This window comes from Gopherus flavomarginatus, chromosome 3, assembly GCF_025201925.1.
Source record: "Gopherus flavomarginatus isolate rGopFla2 chromosome 3, rGopFla2.mat.asm, whole genome shotgun sequence".
Taxonomy (NCBI): Eukaryota; Metazoa; Chordata; order Testudines; family Testudinidae; genus Gopherus; species Gopherus flavomarginatus.
In genome coordinates, this window is record NC_066619.1 from 113,615,907 (window position 1) to 113,637,589 (window position 21,683).

The following is a 21,683-nucleotide window of genomic DNA, read 5'->3' on the forward strand; positions in this document are numbered from 1 at the left end:
GCAGAGCGGAGTGGAGCTGAGCAGTTTGCAGGATGGTTGGAGCGGCCCACAGAACAGGGAATGGAGCGGTTTGTGAGATGATTGGAGCAGCCCACAGAACAGGGAGTGGAGCAGTTTGTGGGACGATTGGAACGGCCCATGGAACAGTGAGCAGAGTGGAGCGGTTTGAGGGGACGGCCGTAGTGGCTTATGGGTCAGCTGGAGGAGCGGCATAGCTGGCAGAGTGGAGCCGGTCGTGGTGAAGGCTGCAGCAGAACTCCACGGAGAGGCGGGGCAGTCGGCCCCGCCCCACGTAAGGTGCCCCTTAACACCCTGTGTGCCCTCTCTCATTTCCACCCAGGCTTGCGGGGTAAAACTATGCAGATAAACTTTTGAACTCTGGGGTGGCACTGACTAGGGACAGAGACTTTTGGGTTGTTGGACTTTGGGGTGATTGGACTTAAGATCCTGAGGGGAAAAGAACTGTTGCCAAACTTACTTGGTGGGTCTTTTGCTCATGGTTTATGTTATGGATCCTGTTTGTGGTATTTCCCCAATATGATGCCACATTGTTTCCCTCCTTTATTAAAAGGATTTTGCTACACTCAGACTCTGTGCTTGCGAGAGGGGAAGTATTGCCTCCTAGAGGCGCCCGGGGGTGATGGTATGTAATTGTCCCAGGTCACTGGGTGTGGGCTCGAGACGGTTTTGCATTGCATTATTGAAACGAAACCTCTGGATACTGAACCTGGCCCTTGTTGCTGCCAACTCAGAGGGGCAGAAGGGTTACACTGGGGAAAGCAATGTGTTGGTTTTTAAGCTTGGAGGAACAGTTATAGAATAGTGGAATATATCACGTTCTTGTCACAAACACAAAAGACAGTGCAGATGGTGTCTGTTTCACAGAAGCCTTAGCACAACATTTAGCTTCTGAATTTCAGACATCTTATAAACATGATATCAGAGGAAATTCCAGAGCTATGATGAAGCTAATGAACAGTACTGATGTTGCAAAGCACTCTTTGTCAGCCTTGGGAAGTGCAAACTGGTTTGTAGACTCATTAAACAATGCTCATGGATTTTTGACCCCGTTTCCATTTTGTCTCTTATATACAGGCAATGGGCACTTTATTACTTTGCAACATCTTTTACTTCTTGATTCTCCCAATTATTGTTCCCGCATTCACAGAAGCCAAATGTTCTTGCTGCATGTACCCAGAATGTGGTAGCCTTTTCCGACTTTCCACAGCCATCAGGCAAAGCTGTTGTGTGTTGCTTACAGGGTACTCCCTAGGATGTAGTGATACACTCCCTGAAGACAAGAACCCATGTGTGATTGGTGCAGTTTTTACAAACTGGCTGGCCAACCCTGACCTTCTTGAATTGAAATCAGTCAGTTCTCCTAGGTGGACTGCCTACTATGGCTAATGAGCTCCATCTGCCCAGAACAATCTGGTTATAAGGTGCTAGACCACCTGCCTTTCACACTCCCATTTTTCAATTCAGAACACCTTTGCCAAGAGAAGGCAAGTGGTAGGAGTTTAGCTGTGAGAGGCTAATATATTTTGCTAGCTGCATGAGGCATTTTCTAGGGAGTGAGAGCTTCTCCTCAAACTCACTTTGACCATAACAGCTTGCTAGGAGGGTCTTTAATAAATCTGAAAAAAACAAATTATGAAGTACTAGCTTCCAAAGAGGCATTGCTGATGCCTCTTGTGTGACTCATAATAGTAGATAGCAGAAGGAGACCAGGAGATAACTTGTCAGAAAGGCTAGTGTATGCTGAATAGTATAGGAAAGATATAAAATTCTGAAGTGGTGGAAGAAAGTCTGGCAACAAAAATGTCTTAATTTAAAGCCTTTGCATATGATAGAAAAGTTTTAATGTGCTGAAATTTTAATTTCATGGCTATACTGAGCTTCCAAATGGACTCAGAACATGAAATATAATTGTTGGTACATAATACTTTATCTATGCTCCAACCTTCAACTGAAAGGTTTTTTGCAGCTGATGATTCTGTGCCTGAAGATAAATGTAACTAAAAAGCAACAGTGAGATCCCGGGTTTCATATTACTGGACTATAATATGGAGCTTTCTTATAACTTAATCTTAATTTACTGCCACAAGGATCTTAACAACCAAAAATAAAATGATTGCCCCTTTTTCATAGACAGAAGCATAATATATTCCCTCTCCTCCAAAATGTAGAGTACTGTCTTAAATATATATACTTTCAGCTATATTTTCTATGGAAATATGCCTAAATGCATGATCTGAAATATTTTTAAACAGTTACATTCTTCAGGAATTCTTTACCTCAATTTAATTATAGGCTGAAAAAGTTTACCATGATCAGACATTTATTTTCCAAAAAGTCACATTAAATATATACGACATATTGGAAAGATTATGGGTGAAATTCAGCCCTATCTAGAAAGCTAACACAATGCCTATGAAGGAATTAAATTTATAAATTATATTTAATCTGATAGTTGGACGATCTTTACTTGTGGTCTTAAAATATCATACCACCTTCTTGGACACGGCATGGCACAAATATTTTCCCCATGGCTTTGTATAACAAACTGTATCTTATTATTTCATTTCATATTTAATTAGTAGTTTTTATGCTGTAAGAGCCACATCCTCGTTTCATTTCAAACTGATGGGAGTTCTGCCTTTAACTTCAGTGGGACCAGGATTTTGTCTTTATGCAATATCACTCTCTTGTGGAAAGACTTACAAACTGCATTAAAAATGGTTTTAATTTTTTGCATTTAGCACAAAATACACTGCTTTTATCCTGTGTATGGGGTGTGTGTGTGCGTGTGTTTGGTTTTTTTTGGTGGGTTTGTTGTTTCTTTGGCTTGTGATTTTTTTTGTTTTTGTTTGTTTTTAGAAGAGCGAACACAAGTAACAGCAGGATACATTATGCTGACAAACACTTTTTTTAGTTACTTATTTTTCTTCTGGTTGTCCAGGAGTAAATTTTATTTATATGCTTTTAAAACAATAAGGAGGGGGGAAGGATGAAAGCAAAAATAAGTGTTATGGCATTAAGGTTCACATTCTATGTGCATTAAAATTAGGAAATTCAAACAGGGATGGGCTGCATAACCCCACATCCCATGGAAGGGTGGCAGACATGCATTCTGCAGCTGGGAATGTGCCTTAGAGATTCAGACCTAGGAACGGCGGCGTAACCAATTAGTTCATTTTATCATCCATTTAACATATTATGTGAGGCTATAGTCAATTCATATGCTATTCCTCTATAATCCTACACAGTTTAAATCTATTTATCATACACTGATTATATGAGTATAGGATTGATAAGTATTTGAGTGATGCATGTGTATTAAGTATCTAAGTAAAGTGGCTGAAATGGCAGGATTACAGGCTGAGAAGTGTAAGACTTTTGCTTAACCATACTAGGCCATAGACATAAGAATGCTGACATGAGTGGGTGATCAAGGAATAACCCTACGCCAGAAAGGTCACAAGATTACTGTAAAGATGTTCCATAGCTGATATTATGAAAAAGTAGATTGTAGTAGACCACAATGTAGTGTCCAATACCACGAGACACCTGATTGTAACCTCTTTAAAAATCTGTCCTGACCACAGGGTACATGTTGTGTGTAGATGCCAATGAGAATAACAGGAACAACAAACAATAAGGAATGATCCTACGGGAAACCTTAACAAGACCTATTCCTCTAGCGATGATCATCTGTTGAGGAGTCTATTGTATCCTAGAATATCTTTCACAATGTGAGTATGACTACAGTTATAATTATTTTTCCTCTAGTGCTTGCTCATATTGATTCCACTTAGGTATGCGCATGCCACGTACACGGCCATCGGAGAATTTTTAGCTTAGCAACACCCAGTAGATTAGCTGTGGAATGCCCTGGAGTGGTGCCTTCATGGCGCTTTATATATACCCCAGCCAACCCAGCGCCTCCTCAGTTCCTTCTTACTGCCCATGACAGTTATTGGAATTGTGGAGTCTTGCTTCGCTGTTCTCCACTCTGTTCTGACACACACAACCCCGGGGACCCCTGACCCATCCTCCCCCTTCCCTGTCCCCTGGCTGCCCCCTGCCACCCCAGTCAACCCCTCCTCTCATTCTTGATGGCCCCCCGGGACCCCTGCCCCATCCAACCACCCCTTCTCTCTGTCCCTGACTGCCCCCCCCCCACTTCATCCAACCCCTGCTCCTTCCTCACTGCCTCCCAGGACCCTTGCCCCCATTCAATCTCCCTGCGCTCTGATCGCCCCGACCCCAGCCACCCCCCCACAACTGACCAAAGACCCACTCCCTGCTCCCTGCCCCCTTACCACATTACTTGGGGCTGGGACTGGGTCCGCTCCGCAGGGACTGCGACCGGTGCCACGGGGCGCAACTCCGCGAGCTGGGCCGGGCCGGGACGGGCCGGAGCCGCTTGGCCAGACCGGGACCTGCGCCGCAGGCCTGACTCCCCGAGCTGGGCCGGAGCCACTGGACCCGACTCCCCGAGCCGGAGCCGCTCGGCCGGGACCAGCCCGAGTGGAGGGTGCTCGGCTGGGGCCAGGGGGAGCCGCTCAAGTGGAGACGGACTGGGCCATGCGCGCCGTGCCTCCCTGGAGACCTCTGTGCGTCCCCCCACCCCCACCCAGCTTACCTGCCTGCTGCTTGTTTCAGGCTTCCCACGAACATTTGATTCGCAGGAAGCAGGGGAGAGGGAGGAGAAGGCGGCCGGACAGTTTGGGGAGAGGGGGAAGTGAGCTGGGGCAGGGGCAGGTGGACAGCTGTCCGAGCCTTTGTTAAATTTAAAAGCTTTTTAAGTGCTACCTGGGCACAGGCTGCTCCATTTGGCTTACCTGGGGTAGGATGGCCAGACGGCAAATGTGAAAAATCAGGATGGGGTAGTGGGTAATAGGCGCCTATATGAGAAAAAAAAAACCAAAATTGGGACACCTGGTCAACCTAACCTGGGACCAAGGACACTGCCCCGCTAGCCACTGCTCACCTTACCAAATGCTACCGCAGGAGAGAGCTGAACCCACCCAGAGGCAGAACTGGGGGCTGACTCTCCCCTGGAGGACAAAAGGAGCCCCCCTGCACACACCCTGTCCTGGGTCCATCCTTCCCTCATCACACAGGCTCTTCCAGGAGCTGCATTCGGAGGTTTATAAATTACAGCTCAGCAAACAAGCTGCTGGCTGCCAGGAGCCCTAGGCAGCCAACCCAAGGCACGCTAGCTACACAACCACTGCACTACAGCCCCCATCTACACCACACTCAACAAACAATCCATTGTGCTGCAAGAACCCTGTGCAGGCCCAGCAGAGCATACAGCAGCTCACCCCCAGCAACACAACCACAACACACTGTACACATCCCTCCTCCTCCCATACACACCACAAGTGACCTGAACGCACAACCCCAAGTATTATACATCCCTCCCCAGTGCACAACCCCCAGCCCTCACCCACCACTGTGCAGACCCTATCCCAGCTGCACAACACCCCTGCTACACAGCTGCCCTGAAACACACAACTCTGTCTGGTGCACACACTATACACACGTCCCCACTACAGCACTCCCCGAACTAAAAAATGCACAATGCTCTGAGCCGGGCGAAGGTGGAGTTGGGGCTTGCAGGGGCCCCCTACAGGGCGCAGGGAAATTGCCCCACTTGCCTCCCGGGTGACCCTGGAGCTTGCAGCCCCACCTTTGCCAGCTGCTCAAAGCAGCAGGACAAGCTGGAGCTCAGCTGAGCTACCCAGCTGCCAGCGGCTGACCACTGCGGCTCTGCAGGGGGAAGGGGCGGGAGGGCATCTTCGTGGGGCAGGGGGCCTCTGCAGGGCCCGGGGCAAATTGCCCACTTGCCCCCCCGGATGGCCCTGGAACTCCCAGTCCCCCCTTACCTTGGCTGCCGCTAAAAGCAGCAGGAGGAAGCTGTGGCTGGCCACGCTGTGGCTCTGTGGGGGAGGGGCTAGGGGCGGGGGGGGCATCCTTGTGGGGCAGGGGGCCCCTGCAGGGCCCGGGGCAAATAGCCCCACTTCCCCCGGGGCAGCCCTGGAGCTCCCAGCCCCCCTTACCTTTTGGCGGCCGCTCAAAGCAGCAGGATGAAGCTGGAGCTCAGCTGAGCTGGCCGTGGCTGACCACGCTGAAGCTCTGCGGGGGGGGGGGGTGGGAGCAGGGAATCCTGGGAGCTTAGGTGGGGGACAGGGCGGTCGCGCGGACGAGAGTCTCCTACTTGCCTGGCTTTTCAACATCCAGTTCTCTACTGGAGTCTAATTTTAGCAACTGGTTCTAGTGAACTGGTGCGAACCGGTGTGAACCGTCTGCAGCTCACCACTGATTAAAGCTTGTGAAGTGATCATATACTATGTTATCATGATGAGAGCCAAAAGTACCTAAAATTGCTGTCTTTGGAATGGGGGCAGAGGCTGAGATCCAGTTCTGCAGGTGTTATGAAATAGGAGCATGTTTTGCAATTGTTCTGGAAGGCTGCAATCCATTGCATGTGTGACCCTTCTGCCCCTCTGAGTTGGCAGCAACAAGGGCCGGGTTCAGTATCCAGGGGTTCCGTTTCAGTAACACAATGCATAACCGGCTCGAGCCCCCACCCAGTGACCTGGGACACTCATATATCACACCCCCCTGGGCGCCTCTAGGAGGCAATACTTCCCCTCTCGCAAGCACGGAGTCTGAGTGTAGCAAAATCTTTTTAATAAAAGAAGGAATCAATGTGGCATCCCATTGGAGAAACACCACAAACAGGGTCATAACACAAACCATAAACAAAAACCCACCTCTAAGTACGTTTGGCACTGTCCTTTTTCCCCTTAGGGTTTTAAGTCCAATCACCCCAAAGTCCAACAACCCAAAAGTCTCTGGTCAATGCCACCCCAGAGTTCGAGAGTTTATCTGTAGAGGTCCCTCCCCCCAGCCTGGGTAGAAAGGGGCACCGTACGTGGTCCGGGGCCAACTGCCCTGCCTCTCCATGGGTTCTGCCTCCACCTTCTCCACGAACTGCTCTGCTTCACCAGCCGCTCCACTCTGCTCCTCCAGCCGTCCTCAGAAACTGCTCCGCTCCACCAGCTGCTCTGCTCCATGAGCTGCTCCAGTTCTCCCTGCAAACTGCTCGGCTCCGCTCACTCTGTGGGCCGCTCCACCCATCCCACAGCTACTCCGCTCTGCCAGCCGCTCCGCTGCCACCAGCTGTCCCGTGATCCGCTCCAGCCATCCCCACAACTGCTCCACTCCGCCAGACGCTCTGTTCCACAGTATATCTTCAGGCTCCCCCACTAGTTAGCACAGTACTCAGTGCTCTCAGCTCAGTAATTTCAGCTCTTTAGTGATTTCAACTCTTAGTGATCTCAGCTCTTAGTAGGGGAGCCCCAGTGCTAGTGCACCATTAGCCCAAAGTGAATTCAGCTCAGTAACCTGTATTTAGATGCTTGAGGGAATAAAAAAATCAACTCTGACATTCCACAGTGGAAAGAGGAGGGGGTGGAACTGGTGCTTCTGGCTCCACAAGGAGACTGCACCACCAGGCACAGATACCTGTGCCCAGCCTCTCTCAATTCACTGGGTTTTGGAACCCATGTCCCTTGTCTAGCAAGTACCACCCAAATGAGGGTGAGTTATTTGTCACCAAGCAGTCCCACAGCTCAGCAGTCTGGGATAGGGTAGGCGTGCCTATGCAAATACACTCTCTGAAATTCTTCCCACCAGATGTCAGGGTAGAGCTTATCCTGACTCTGCTTACATCCTCCCCCCAGCCAAGAATTTGTCATCCCGACAAATCACATTCCCTACTATACCAACTTATTGGTCCCCTCCAAAAGGCATTAGATAGCCCACCTTAGCTTTCACAAACCTGTGTGCTAAATGTATAGGCTCCTCACTAATCACCCCAGGTGCGTCGTAAGTTAACCGTTTCACTGGTCTTATTACCCTGTCTCGCCTATTGAGAATCTCTGTTGCTATGGTAGGGGGGGACATCCTCTTGAGTGACGGATGGGAGGTTTCCTGTGAGTTCCCCTCGGATACTGGCATAGGCCCCTGCATTTCTAGTTCTAACAGTGGAGGGTCGCAGGTGCTCTGGACATCCTCCATCTGTATGTCACCGCTGTCCAATAGCCTGTGTAAGTCATTACACGGGGGTCCCACCAGTGGCTCAGGGATGTCAGGAATGGGCCTAAATACTTCTGCCATAGGGTTTAGGGCGGAAGAGGATGTGCTCTCTTCTGATTCAGCGGATCGAGACTGAAATCTTGTCTTCATCCCAGGATACACCATGGTTGTGTCTTCCTCCTCAGACTCACTCTCAGATGTGCTGAGTAGGGGTAGGTTAGCTGCAGGGAGCCGGCTGTCCATGTTGGAAGGCGGCTTTGGCACAGCACCTTTGTTCTGCCCAGTTGCCCGGTTGTGGCCAATCTCATAAGGGCTGCCTACCAATTCCCCCACAGGGAGCAAAAGGTTTCTGTGCACGGTCTTTGTCTGCCCTGTACCCTCTTCAGGTTTGATCTTATAAACCGGCAGGTCTCCTAGCTTTTCCATCACTAGGTAAGGTATTGCCTTCCACCTGTCAGCTATCTTGTGTTTGCCAGCAATACCCAAATTTCGCAGCAGGACTCTGTCCCCTGGCTGGAGCTCTTGCAGACGCACCCTAGCATCATATCGCTGTTTGTTGCGGTCTGCGTTCTTCCGAGCTGCAGACGTAGCTAAGTGATAAGCATCCCGTAGCTTTTCTCGTAGTTGGGATACATATTGCTGATGGGTTTCATAGCTATCGCCATCCTCTGATACACCAAAGCACAGATCTATGGGTAGTCTTGGTTCTCGACCAAACATCAAGAGATATGGGGTGACCCCCGTAGCATCGTTCTTTGTGGCGTTGTAGGCGTGCACCAGAAATGCAACAAGTTGGCTCCCGGTTGCCTTCTGCTCTGGCCGCAAAGTCCCTAACATATCCAATAGGGTTCGGTTGAACCTCTCTGGCTGAGGGTCACCTTGCGGGTGGTAAGGCATTGTCCTCGACTTTTTAATACCTGCTATCCTCAGCACCTCCTTCAGAAGGTGACTCTCAAAATCTCGTCCCTGATCCGAGTGTATCCGGGCTGGGAATCCATAAACTGAGAAATATTCTTCCCACACTACTCGAGCGACAGTGGTGGCCCTCTGATCACGTGTGGGATATGCCTGTGCATATTGCGTGTAATGGTCGGTCACTACTAGGATATTCCCAATATTCCTCTTGTCCACTTCTAAAGACAAGAAATCAATGCAAACCAGCTCCAGAGGTTTGTTGCTGGTGATGTTCTTCAGATATGCAGCCCTCGTGGGCAGAGTTTTCCTTTGAACACATCACGCGCAGGTCTCACATTTCCTGCGAACATCTTCAGCCATCCGTGGCCAATAGAATCTGCTGCGGATAAGTTCCAGGGTCCTCTCCATCCCTAAATGTCCGCTCTGCCAGCCGCTCCGCTGCCACCAGCTGTCCCGTGATCCGCTCCAGCCGTCCCCACAAATGCTCCACTCCGCCAGCCGCTCTGTTCCACAGTATATCTTCAGGCTCCCCCACTAGTTAGCACAGTACTCAGTGCTCTCAGCTCAGTAATTTCAGCTCTTTAGTGATTTCAACTCTTAGTGATCTCAGCTCTTAGTAGGGGAGCCCCAGTGCTAGTACACCATTAGCCCAAAGTGAATTCAGCTCAGTAACCTGTATTTAGATGCTTGAGGGAATAAAAAAATCAACTCTGACATTCCACAGTGGAGAGAGGAGGGGGTGGAACTGGTGCTTCTGGCTCCACAAGGAGACTGCACTACCAGGCACAGATACCTGTGCCCAGCCTCTCTCAATTCACTGGGTTTTGGAACCCATGTCCCTTGTCTAGCAAGTACCACCCAAATGAGGGTGAGTCATTTGTCACCAAGCAGTCCCACAGCTCAGCAGTCTGGGATAGGGTAGGCGTGCCTATGCAAATACACTCTCTGAAATTCTTTCCACCAGATGTCAGGGTAGAGCTTATCCTGACTCTGCTTACACATGTATTATAATTATATACTGACTATACTGTTCTTTAGCTTTAAAGCTGTGATTCCAATTGCACCTTTGTAGCCTTATCTACAAAGATAATCACCCACCCCACTCCAATGTTAGGGGTTATGCCTATTTTAATTTGTGAGGATTCAGCCTCAAGATTATGTACAGTAAAGAAGTTGCAAATAAAGGGGAGACCCTACGGTGTACAACAGGGACAACACAGTGGTCTTTTTGTAATAATTATTTTTGTTAGCCAACCAAACCATGCACACACAGCAATCTGGTAAAGGAGAAAGAACACAATATGAAATGTCTAGCATTTCCATTACTCACATTGTCCCTTGCAGAGAAAACCAAAGTGCCAGTTATCTTCATTCGTACCATCATTACCAGTGCTCATCATCCTACAGCTCCTTGGCACACAGGCCAGGATATAACTTTTATAATGTGTTATGCTGACACCCAATGGGTTAATATGTATTTAGGAAGGTATCAACTCCTTTTTCTTACTTGAACTTCCGCACCCATAAGAATATAGGAACAGCCACACTGGTTCAGACCAAAGGTCCATCTAGCCCAGTATCTTGTCTTCCGAAAGTGGCCTATGCCAGGTGCCTGACAGGGAATGAACAGAACAGATAATAATCAAACAATCCATCCCCTGTTGCCCATTCCCAGCTTCTGGCAAACAGAGGCTAGAGACATCATCTCTGCCCATCCTGGGTAATAGCCATTGATGGACCTAACCTTCATGAACTTATCTAGTTCTTTTTTTAACCCTTTTATAGTCCTGGCCTTCACAACATCCTCTGGCAAGGAGTTCCATAGGTTGACTGTGCACTGAGTGAAAAAATACTTCCTTTGGTTTGTTTTAAACCTGCTACCTATTAATCTTATTTGGTGACCTGTAGTTCTTGTGTTATGAGAAGGCATAAATAACACTTCATTTACTTTCTCCACAGCAGTCACAATTTTACAGATTGTAGCATATCCCCCCTTTAGTCTTCTCTTTTCCAAGCTGAAAAGCCTCAGTCATATTAATCTTTCCTCAAATGGCAGCCGTTCCATACCCCTAATAATTTTTGTTGCCCTATTCTGAACCTTTTCCAATACCAATATATCTTCTTTGAGATGGGGTGATGACATCTGCATGCAGTATTCAAGATGTGAGCATATCATGGATTTATATAGAGGCAATATGATATTTTCTGTCTTATTAGCTTTCTTAATGAAAATGTTTGACATTCTGTTTGACTTTTTTGACTGCTTTTTTGACTGCTCATTGAGTGGATGTTTTCAGAGGACTATCCACAATGACTCCAAGATCTTTCTTGAGTGGTAACAGCTAATTTAGACCCCATCATTTTATACGTATAGTTGGGATTATGTTTTCCAATGTGCATTACTTTGCATTTATCAGCATTGAATTTCACCTGCCATTTTGTTGCCCAGTCACCCAGTTTTGTGAGTCACCTCCTACTGTTTGGGTGCCCTAGTTTTCACAGGCTCTTATTAGCTCCCTTTATACTCTTAACCAGGGGTCGGCAACCTATGGCACGTGGAGCCAATTTTTAATGGCACACAGCTGCCTGCTGTGACTCCGCGTGCCATTAAAAATCCTGCCGATGTGGCAAGCTGCGGGATCCGCGGTCCCGGGCCGGAGTGCTGGTCAAGTGCTGCAAGCCGCTGCCCCCTTCTCTGCCTTCCCCCAGAGCCCTGCTGCCTCAAGCGCAGCGCTCTGGGGGCTGGGGCTGCGTGCTCCCGCGGGGCAGTGTTTGGCTCCGTGGAGAGGTGAAGATGATCCCTGCTCATCCGGAGCCCTGCTGTTGTGCGCACATCGCTCTGAGGGGCAGCGCGGGGTGGGGCTGCGCACGCGGCGGCAGGGCTCCAGATGAGGGGGAGCCTCATGGTAAGGGGACCGGGGGGGTTGGGTAAGGGGTGGGGGCAGTCAAGGGACAGGGAGCAGGGTGGGTTGGATGGGGGGGGTGGGATCCCGGGAGGGTAGTTAGGGGCGGGGGTCTCTGGAGCGGGCAGTTAGGGAGCGGGGGGGTTGGATGGGGCATGGGAGTCCCAGCATCTGTTTGGGGGGTGGATAGGGGTCAGGGCAGTCAGGGGACAGGGAGCAAGGTGGGTCCTGGGGGAGCAGTTAGGGTGGGGGGGTCTCTGGAGGGAGTGGTCAGGGGACAAGGAGCTGCAGGGGTTGGATGAGTCGGGAGTTCTGGGGGGGCTGTCAGGGGACGGGGAGCAGTTGGATAAGCATGGGAGCCCGGGGTGTCTGTCTGGGTGCGGGCATGTGGATAAGGGTTGGGGCAGTCAGGGGACAGGTAGGGGGTAGGATCCGATGGGGGCACCCCGCACATTCCCACCCCACCCTGAACACCAAATGGGAGTCACATTTCCACCTGCACCCCTCACACCAAATGGGAGCTGCCCGGGTAAATGCCCCCACACCCAAACCTCCTGCCCCAACCCTGAGCCCCCTCCTTCATTCTAGCTCCTGGCCAGACCCTTCACCCCCAGCCCTGTGCTCAGTGCACTCCCACCCTCAGCTCAGTGCAGAGAGAGGAAGAGAATGGGCCAGAACCAGGGAGAAGGTAGATATCCACTGTACATGGGCAGGGCTGGGACCCCAGACCGGCAGCGGGCTGAGCGGGTCCGGCAGCCGGGATCCCGGCTGGCAGGAGCCGGAGGATGGAATCCCTGAGCCGCTCAGCCCACAGCCAGTCTGGGGTCCCTGCTGCTGGCCTCGAACAGCCTGCTGCCGGTCTGGGGTTCTGGCTGACAGACCCTTCCCAGCTGGGGTCCCAGCCGCAGGCCCCACTCAGCCCACTGCCGGCCTAGGTGAAGAGAACCCCAGACCAGCAGTGGGCTGAGCGGGCCGGTGGCGTAAGATCAACATTTTAATTTAATTTTAAATGAAGCTTCTTAAACATTTTGAAAACCTTGTTTATTTTACAATACAACACTAGTTTGTTATATTATATATAGACTTGTAGAGAGAGACCTTCTAAAAACCATTAAAATGTATTACCAGCACGCGAAACCTTAAATTAGAGTGAATAAATGAAGACTTGGCACACCACTTCTGAAAGGTTGCTGACCCCTGTTCTAGCATCGGAAAACCTATTTTTGGAAGTGAATGATTTTCAGTTACAGCCAGTGTGGCCACTTCACTCTTCCTTGCACAGATGAAAAGTACCTTATAAAATAATCTGAACTAAGTTGGTGCTGTTTCTTTTGGACAAAATACTATATTTGGCAGGCAGGGGCCCCATGGTGTTGGCTGAGGGGATAACATGACCTAGCCCATCCACCTGAAACTCCCCGTTGGGGAGGTCGGAAGTAGCCCGAGAAGTGGACAGTGCTCCCTACAAAGCGATACTTTTATTGAAGTAGGGCAAGTGCTCAGCCCACATCAGGGAGAAACTGTACAGCAAGTTACAAACGCACATTTCCCAAAAGCAATACAGTGTTCCCCTTTGAGCAGTGTCCCTAGGGGTGCTTCCCTGTAGGCGTGTCTGCATCCCTGTGCTGCTGATTGGAGAACTCCATTTTTAGCTTCCTTTGAAACCTCTTATTATTTTTCCTCATTCTACTTTTCTACTATGTTGTCGCCTAAAAAAAAAAAAGAGGACGGAAGGAAGGATTTCATTCTTTTGTCAACCATTGATGCAGGGAAGGGGGAGGAACCCCCGTGGACAAGGGTATGCCCAGCTCTCCGGGATTTAAGAAGTGCTGCATCTGCAATGAGGCAGTCCCAGTAGCGGAAAAGCATTTCCAAGAGCATCTGCTATCTCGGCAAGGGCCACATCCAACAAAAGTGTTCCCTCTGCCAGCAGCTCCAGCCAAGATCCCGCAAAGACAGACAGCTTTGCCAAAAAATCGTCTTTATGCAGGCAGCATTCTGACCCCAATTTTCCAGTGGGTGTGAGTCTTTCCCTCAGTCTTCAACTTTGAAGAATAGTGGGTCAAAGAAACAGACTGAGGACTCCTCCCACAAGTCAAAAAATAGAGCGGGAAGTCCCCTCAGTGAGTCCAGGAATAGCCATAAGTGATCACCATCTACCTCAGTATCCTCAGCACCACCAGCGTTGGGACCACAATCTGGCACCCATGCCTCACAGTGACCATCAGTATCCAGTGCCATTGATGGGCCCACAGACCCTTTGGCATGGGCACCGAATCTCCAGTACTGAGGGATAGGGAAAACACCCTAAGGAGACGCTCCGGGTACGCAAATCCACATCGGTACTGCCAGTGACAATAGCCCACCCAACACCAGAGAGATTGGTACAAATGAAGAGTTCATCCTCCCCAGCACAGCCACCACAACGATTAGTATCAGCGGAATTCCATCAGGCCAGTGACCTGGGCATGATGGAGACATCCAGTTCTTTGCCCCTCAGTACCGAGATCGTGGCACCAAGCCTTGGCTGGACATGGAGCATTTCCCTGCAATCGTGCCATGCCTCTCCACTGTCAAATGAGGGGTCAGATAGTGAGCCTGAGGAGGTTTCAGAGTACTCCTTCCAAGCTCCATATGGAACCCACTATCAACAGGGTCCAGGAATGTACTAGCAGATGGCACCACCACCATCATGGTACAGCCATCCATGGGCACCTCCACCGGGCGCTATGCCACCACAATGACCATACTGGCATCCTGGAGTGGCACATCCACAGCCTGCCTCATGAGCTTCAAGCATTGCCTGACAACCCTCCAGGCACGCTGCTTCAGCCACAGCATTGAGGGTCTCAGAGCCTCAGGAAACAGACAACAAGCCCTCATCTCTATCCATGGCAGACAACTTACTCTTTTTGCCAGCTCCAGGAACAGACGAAGTGTATACCCTCCACATACCACTGGAGGAGGTCAATGATAGACCACCAGTGCATCGACAACCTTCACTCTTAGTCCTCCTCAAAAATCACCCTCCCAATCAATGAGGCCATCTTAGATCTGGCTACACCGGTGTGGCAAACTCCGGCATTGGTAGCCCAACGTGCAAGCATGCAGACAAGAAATATTAATATTATTATTAAAGGATCAGAGTTCCTTTTCTCCCACCCATCACCCAGTTCCATCATGGTGGATGCTGTAAACTCTTGAGGCTGACATCATCATTCCAGGGAAAAGCCCTATGACAGGGACTGGAAGTGCCTCTATCTCTTTGGCAGGAAGGTGTATTCCTTGGCCACCTTACAATTTTATATTGCCAATTACCAGGTGCTCACAGCAAAATAGGTGAGAATCCTTCAAGGCCATCTTTCGGGAAGGTCAACCGGTAGCAAAAACATCACTACAGTTGGCCCTTGATGTCACTGACATGGCAGCCAGATCCTCCCCAGCTGTGGTGATGACACAGGAATTATGGCTCCACTAATCAGGATTCCCGAAGGAGGTACAGACCATGGTGGAGGACCTCCCCTTCGAGGGTGTGAAGCTCTTTACTGAGAAGACAAATGCCTTCCTCCACACCTTGAAGAATTCTAGGGCCACTCTCAGGTCACTGGGACTCTACACACCAGGACAAAAGAGACATTTCAGCCCTCAATCCCAATACAGGCCTTATTTGTCCCAGTTCCCATCACAGCTCCATTTATGAGCCCCAAAGAAAAAGGGGAAAATTCCCAAAATGTAAGCCGTCCGTAAGGGGCCAAATCACTTTTCCTACGTACGGAAGCAATGAGGCTGTGAAACTGGTGCATCTCTCACAACATCACCTTGTCCGTGGCTTACTTCCCAGGTACTCAATATTTTACAAGCTCAGTTGCAAATTCCCGCACCTGGGCAGTGGGTGAAGCTTTCCCTTGGGGAGGTTAGCTCCCTGATCTGCTTCTTCTGGCCAAGGCCATGCTCCTGCTTACTGCTCTCAGCACTGCCATAGCTGCTGAGAGCTTAGATGTGACCATGGTGGGGAGGGGGCTGAGAGCTCAGCCAGGTAGAAACAGCCTGATGCTCAGTACGAGACTTGTGTGGCATTTCCTGTGCACTGCCACCTCCTTCCCTCAGGGCGTGTGGGGAACTACAGCTGTCAGGAACCTTGTAGCTCCCTCCCTCTGGCTGTGTCATGTATGTGCTCTGCCAGGTCAAGCAGCCTGTAGTGGTGGCCAGTTGCACCGCAGCCCATTTCTGTGGGGGGAAAAGAAATTCTGCACAAAAAAATATTAATTTCTGCAAAATTCTGCATTGCACAGTGGTGCAGAATGCCCCTAGAAGTAATCATAATGCATTAGACTTTCAAAATCCTCTTTCATGTCCTCAGATTAGTATCGGGTTGTCAAACATGAAATCCTTGTTCCTTTGACAGAGTCACAAAATGGTTTTAGCTTGACTTCAGCATAGAAACTCCTCATTCGTCATGGATTTTCTCAAAATCAAATAAAATGCTTTTACAAGCAAACTTGTAATTGTAGCTAACCTTCAGATTGCTGATTCAAAAAAAGGTGACTGTTCAACATGTTCAAAGAGTGCTTCAGCAGCTACTAGAACTGGGAATACATGTAAACCTGATCACTAAATCTGCAGCTGTCTTAGACAACAAAGCTTGGAAGGTGTTGAAAATGTCACTCTTCACTTTGAGAGGGGTGTTTTTGATGATTATGTTAGTATCTTTAGCTGTCTTTTTCTAGGTGCAACATGTTGAAAATTACTTTTGGTATTAATTTGGATTTTTGTGGATTGGCTACAGAACAGCTGTGAGACATATTATGGATACTTGGAATCTCAAAATACTGCTGTATCAACTTTATAAATGTTGTATGTACAATTGTGGGCTAGGGATTGTATTATTGCTCCATGAGGAAGTTACAGGAGTTTCCTACAAGAACTAAAACCACTGGGGGAGGATAATAACCCATTTAAGGAAACCTGACCCCCTGGGCAAATTGATGTATTAGTTTGACCTGCTTAAAGAAAGCTATCAAACAAAGAACATGACGTAGGGAGTGAGGTCACTCTCACTTGACCCAAGAACAGAATGACACTGTGACCAAGGAGGATAGAGCCTGAGGAAAGGGCCTGAAATACTTTGTCAAAGATGAATGACTGCCTGTAAGTTAACACTTGTGTAAGACTATCAAACAGCTAACAGGAAGCTTTAACAGTACTAGAGGCCTATTCAAAAGGCACATGGAAAGACCCTTAATACAGAGAAGAACAAAGGAAAAGATGGGCAGAACATTTTCAGACTCTTTTAAATAGCCCAAGCAAACTATTATAAATATGTGATGCAGACCGACACTAGAGCTTGATATTGATTTAGGAGATGATATAGTGGAAGAAGTTATTAAAACCATCAATAAACTGAAAACTTGAAAAGCAGATGGAGAGGATAACATTATTGGAAGTGATAAAACAATCCTCCAGACTTTCCTTGTGTTTTTGGATAGAACAAGGAACAGAGAAAACAACCCAACTCACTAGAAGGGAGGCCTTATTGTAAAATAGCCAAAGAAGGGTGACCTTACCAACTGCAATAACTGAAGAGGAAACAGGTTACTGTTAATGCCTGGGAAAATCATGCGCAACATCATCTTGGAGTGTATCAACAAACAAACAGACTTGCAACGCAGCGAGAAACAAGCAGGATTTAGACCACTGATATCATTTGCAGACCATATTGTTGTTCTCAGGCCCATTATAGAACAAAGTGTGAAGCACAAAATTGTTTGAGAATGCAACAAGTGGGAGAATAAAGTTAGCATCCTCAGCGGATCAGAGGTGGGAGCTGACATTTTGATAGCAAGGGAGAGAGGATGGGCAGGAGGTGAGACAGGCCTTGGCAGTGAACAGAAGCAGCTCCGTTTGATGAGCTGGAACAGGGGGAAGTAGATGGGATGCATACTCACAAAGATCAATGCAGCAGCATGCTGAAGGGAGATGAGCAGACCAAGGCTGCATTTGTCAAAGCCAGAGCAGAGGAAATTGCAGTGGCTGAGCTGCAAAATGATGACAGCAGTATTCTGGTCTTGCCCATAGCGTGCAAACAGCCTCACTTCAGCAAGGGGTGGCTCTGGTGCACCTATCTCCAGCAGCACCCTGACTGCTGCCAAGCCACTCTACCCTGAGGCTGAGACCAGCCCCACTTCTCCTGGCAAATGCTGTCATACAGCGCCCCCTTCAGATCGCGCATGCGCACTGACTTACCCGCCCGGGCAGCGATACCCCCAGACTGCGCATGCGCCTTAGATTCGCACTCCCTCCCATAATAAGTCGCTGTCTAATGACGGCATCTCAGCTGGCGTCCAAAACAACCAGCGGACTATTTCGCGGCCGCCGCTGTCAATAGGCATGCGCATTGGATGGGAGGGAGGGGGCCTCTCTTTCTCTCACCCCTTCCCAACCTGCCTGGGGGGCGCCGAGTCGATCCCATCCGCGGCCATTAACTGACAGCGCCGCCGGCTCCGGCTCCTCCCTCTGCGCCCGCAGCCATGTCCCTCCGCGGGTAGAGGGGAGGGAGACAGGACGCCGGGCGGTCCCCGCCGCTCCGGGAGCGCAGACACGGGCCCCAGAGGCAGCTGCAGGCGGAGACAGGCCGCCGCCGCCGCGCACCCAGGCCGAGGCACCGAGTGACCAGCGGCTGAAGAGCGGGGCCCCAGCCAGGCTTGGCAGCGCAGTCTGGGCCGGGCACGGGGAGCGGCCCTGGGAGGTGACACGGCGCCTGGGAGCGGGGCAGCTGCAGCAGGGGAAGGCTGGGCAGGCTCGGCTCTCTCGCCGGCCCAAGGTAGGGTCAGCCCGGCCAGACCCGAGCGGCTGCTGGCGGGGGCGGGCTCCCTTTCCCGCCGAGCCGCGGCGGAGGGCGGCCGCTACGGGCAGCAGACGTGCCCGGGTATGTGCCAGAGCCTCCTTGCTCCCCGGGAGAGGGGAGGCCATAGACCCAGGCACAAAGAGCAAACGCGGCTGCCTTGGGCGGGCGGAGACCCCGGCAGGGAGGGAGCCTGGTGCGGGGACAGACCGCGGCAGCGTCTCGAGGACTGTGAATGGGAGACAGCGGAAGCAGGCAGCACCTTCCCCCCGGCTGGCACAGAGGGCAGACGGGCCCCCGAGGCGTCGGGCCGGACGGAGCTGTGTGTCCGTGCGGAGCCTGCCCGGCCGCTCGCTGCGGGACTAGCCTGAGCGGGCTCTGGCTGCCGCTGAGGAGCCCGTCCCCACGCTCTGTCGCTGCGGGTAGCAGGGGAGCCCGGCCACAGCGCCTGTGGGGTGCATGAGCCTGGCGCAGCCCGAGGGGGACATGGAGGCTCCGGCTGCCGGAGATTCTTCAGCCGCTCCCGCGCTAGTCGGCGGCCCGCCAGAGGAGGAAGAGCAGCGGCCGGAGGAGGCGAAGGCTGGGGACAGCGGCCCTCGCTGCCGCTGGCAACAGAACCTGAGCCCGGAGCTCCAGCAGGGTTACCGGATCCTGTGCGAGTTTCTGCTGGAGAAGCACCGGCCACTGACGGCTCCTTTTCTGAAGCCCCTGCGAGACCAGGCGGCCGTCGCGGAGGAAGGAGAAGCCGCCTCCCTGGCAGGTCGCAGCGGCAGCGACTCTCTTCCACAGCAAGCGGCCGGGATGTGGCTGCTGAAGATGGAAGAAAAATTTTCCAGTGGACAATATGCTGGAATCACGGATTTCGTGGCCGATTTTCGGCTAATGCTTGAGACGTGTTACCGGCTGCACGGGGTGGATCACTGGCTCTCCAAACAGGCCCAGAAGCTGGAGATGATGCTGGAACAAAAGCTGGCGTTGCTGTCCCGGTAAGTGTAGCGGACACCTGTCTGTCTCCCTGAGACACTAAAGAGATTCTGACAGGTGCCAGTTATGTGGGTTAGGAGCACACTCCTATGCGAACCTTATAGGGTTGGAGGAGGACTCACTCCTGGCAAAAGCCACTTTGTGCCTCACTTTCCTTAAATGGTTTTGTGAATGTGCAGGCCGGAATATGTAATGAAAACCACAGGCATGCTAGGGCTCAACACTTTGTACTTAGGGAACTTGTTTCTGAAGGAGGAGCCCAAGCCTCCCACCTTTAATGACAGCTTAAAAAAATGTATTTGTTTATATTAGTATTGCCTCCAGGCTACTTTCTCTTGGATATTTGATAATGGTAGAAACAAGTAAGAGTGCATAGCCACTGGAGAAACTCCTTTTGAAAGGAGAGCTTTACTGCTAGAGGTAGATTATGCATCTTTTAGTTTTGTTCGCACTTATGATACAGTGACAAGCATTCTAATGTTATTTTACTTACAGATATATCTAAAGGTCGAGATCCATAAATCCTCAGAGTTAGGCACCACTGTGATCCCTCCCCCCGCCTGGCTGCTGTCTAATGTGATAGGCACCTAAATTCTCCCAGTGCCGAAGTTTTTTTCCATAAAAATTCCATGGGTGGTGCATGATCAGCTTTAGGGGAGGCTAGTCCCTGGCCCTACCCCTTCTGCCTGAGGCCCCTCCACTCCCTGCTCCTTTTGCGGCCTCTGGAACCTGAGCCCCTCCCTGCTCCCAGTGCCTGCTAGCCCTGCTGCCCCAGTCCTGACCTGCCCTGCCTGAGCGCCACCCAAGCACAGGGCAGGCAGCCACAGAGCCTCCAGCCCTGGAGCTCCGGGCACTGCAGCCCAGTGCTGGGCGGCCTGAGTGCCAGGCAGCACGGCTCCAGTGCTGGGCTGCCCCGAGTCCCAGCCGCAGGCGGGCCGGCTGGCCACCCTAGCCCCAGCATGCTTCCCAGAAGAGGAACAGCTTCCCTGGGCTGGGACCATGGGTGAAGTGGCAAGCAGGGAGGGTGTCTTGGGGTGGAGCATGGGCGGGGCCATGAGGGGCAGATTGGAGAGGCTTAGCCTCCCCCAGCCTACGATACGTGCTGCTCTTAAAAAGTTCCCTTGGCACCTAAGTTTCTGCATTTGATTATATGCACTATTGTCTCAGTGTAAGCATCTGAATACCTGTCTCCTGCCTAAGCACCAGAGCAGTGCGTGAACCCAAATGCCTATCTCACATACAGGGCCCAGTCCAGTATGCATGCTCAGAGGCTGCCTGCTGGATTGCACCCCACCCAAAATTGCGGGTGGGAGAACTGGTGGTGCTCACTTCATATCTTTTGTCTCAGTGATTAGAGCTGTAACCTCAGTATGAGATGTGGTTCAGTTCCTGATAGGACTGTGATGGAGAAAGGATTGGAACAGGGATCTGCCACCTCTCACGAGAGTGCCTCAGCCCCTGGACTGTAGGATAGTCTCATGTGAATCCCCCTCAGTCTTTCCTGTTGAAGTTGTTCTACTGTAGATAGTAATTGGAGCTGAGGGAATGAAGCCTGGGTCTCCTACCTTCCGAGTGGATGCCCTTTTCACCGAGTTAGTCATTCTCACTCTTTCTCTGTCCCAGTGACTCTTAAGTATTTATACACAGTGGAACATCTTCAACAGAAGAGATTGAGTGTCCTCTCCTCAGCATTTCCCATTGGCTAGTTTAGGCACTCCTTGCCTAGCATGTTGCCTTTTGTGATCTCATTCTTAGGTGCCTGTCTTTCCCTGTGCATTTTATAGGGAGTCTAGGGTGCAATTAAATTAGGTTTTGTGGCTCTCATTGTTCCATGGATTTTTTTTCTAGGCACCTAACAGTTAGGTGCTGCAGTACCTAAGTTCCTTTGTGGATCAGGGTCCAAGAGTAGAGCCAAGATAAAAACT

The 21,683-nt window shown here is 50.6% G+C and overlaps 2 protein-coding genes across 5 annotated transcripts in view; one reads left to right on the top strand and one right to left on the bottom strand.

Annotated features, from left to right (window-relative positions):
- The window catches only part of LOC127046325 (uncharacterized), a 52,120-nt gene extending 45,840 nt beyond the window's left edge, over nucleotides 1–6,280 (bottom strand). For both annotated transcript variants that reach the window (XM_050943223.1, XM_050943221.1), the window contains exon 1: nucleotides 6,072–6,280. The gene's annotated coding sequence lies outside the window, so the exon portion shown is untranslated. The remainder of the gene's footprint in view (nucleotides 1–6,071) is intronic.
- A 12,475-nt stretch (nucleotides 6,281–18,755) lies between these two features.
- Nucleotides 18,756–21,683, top strand: part of KIAA2026 (KIAA2026 ortholog) — an 83,365-nt gene continuing 80,437 nt past the window's right edge. For 2 of the 3 annotated variants that reach the window (XM_050942948.1, XM_050942949.1), the window contains exon 1: nucleotides 18,757–19,760. In XM_050942948.1, coding sequence (XP_050798905.1) covers nucleotides 19,234–19,760 — 527 coding nt within the window. In that variant the 5' untranslated portion in view covers nucleotides 18,757–19,233. Of the gene's footprint in view, nucleotides 19,761–21,683 lie in introns of all 3 variants that reach the window. The other variant, XM_050942950.1, reaches the window with a different exon arrangement.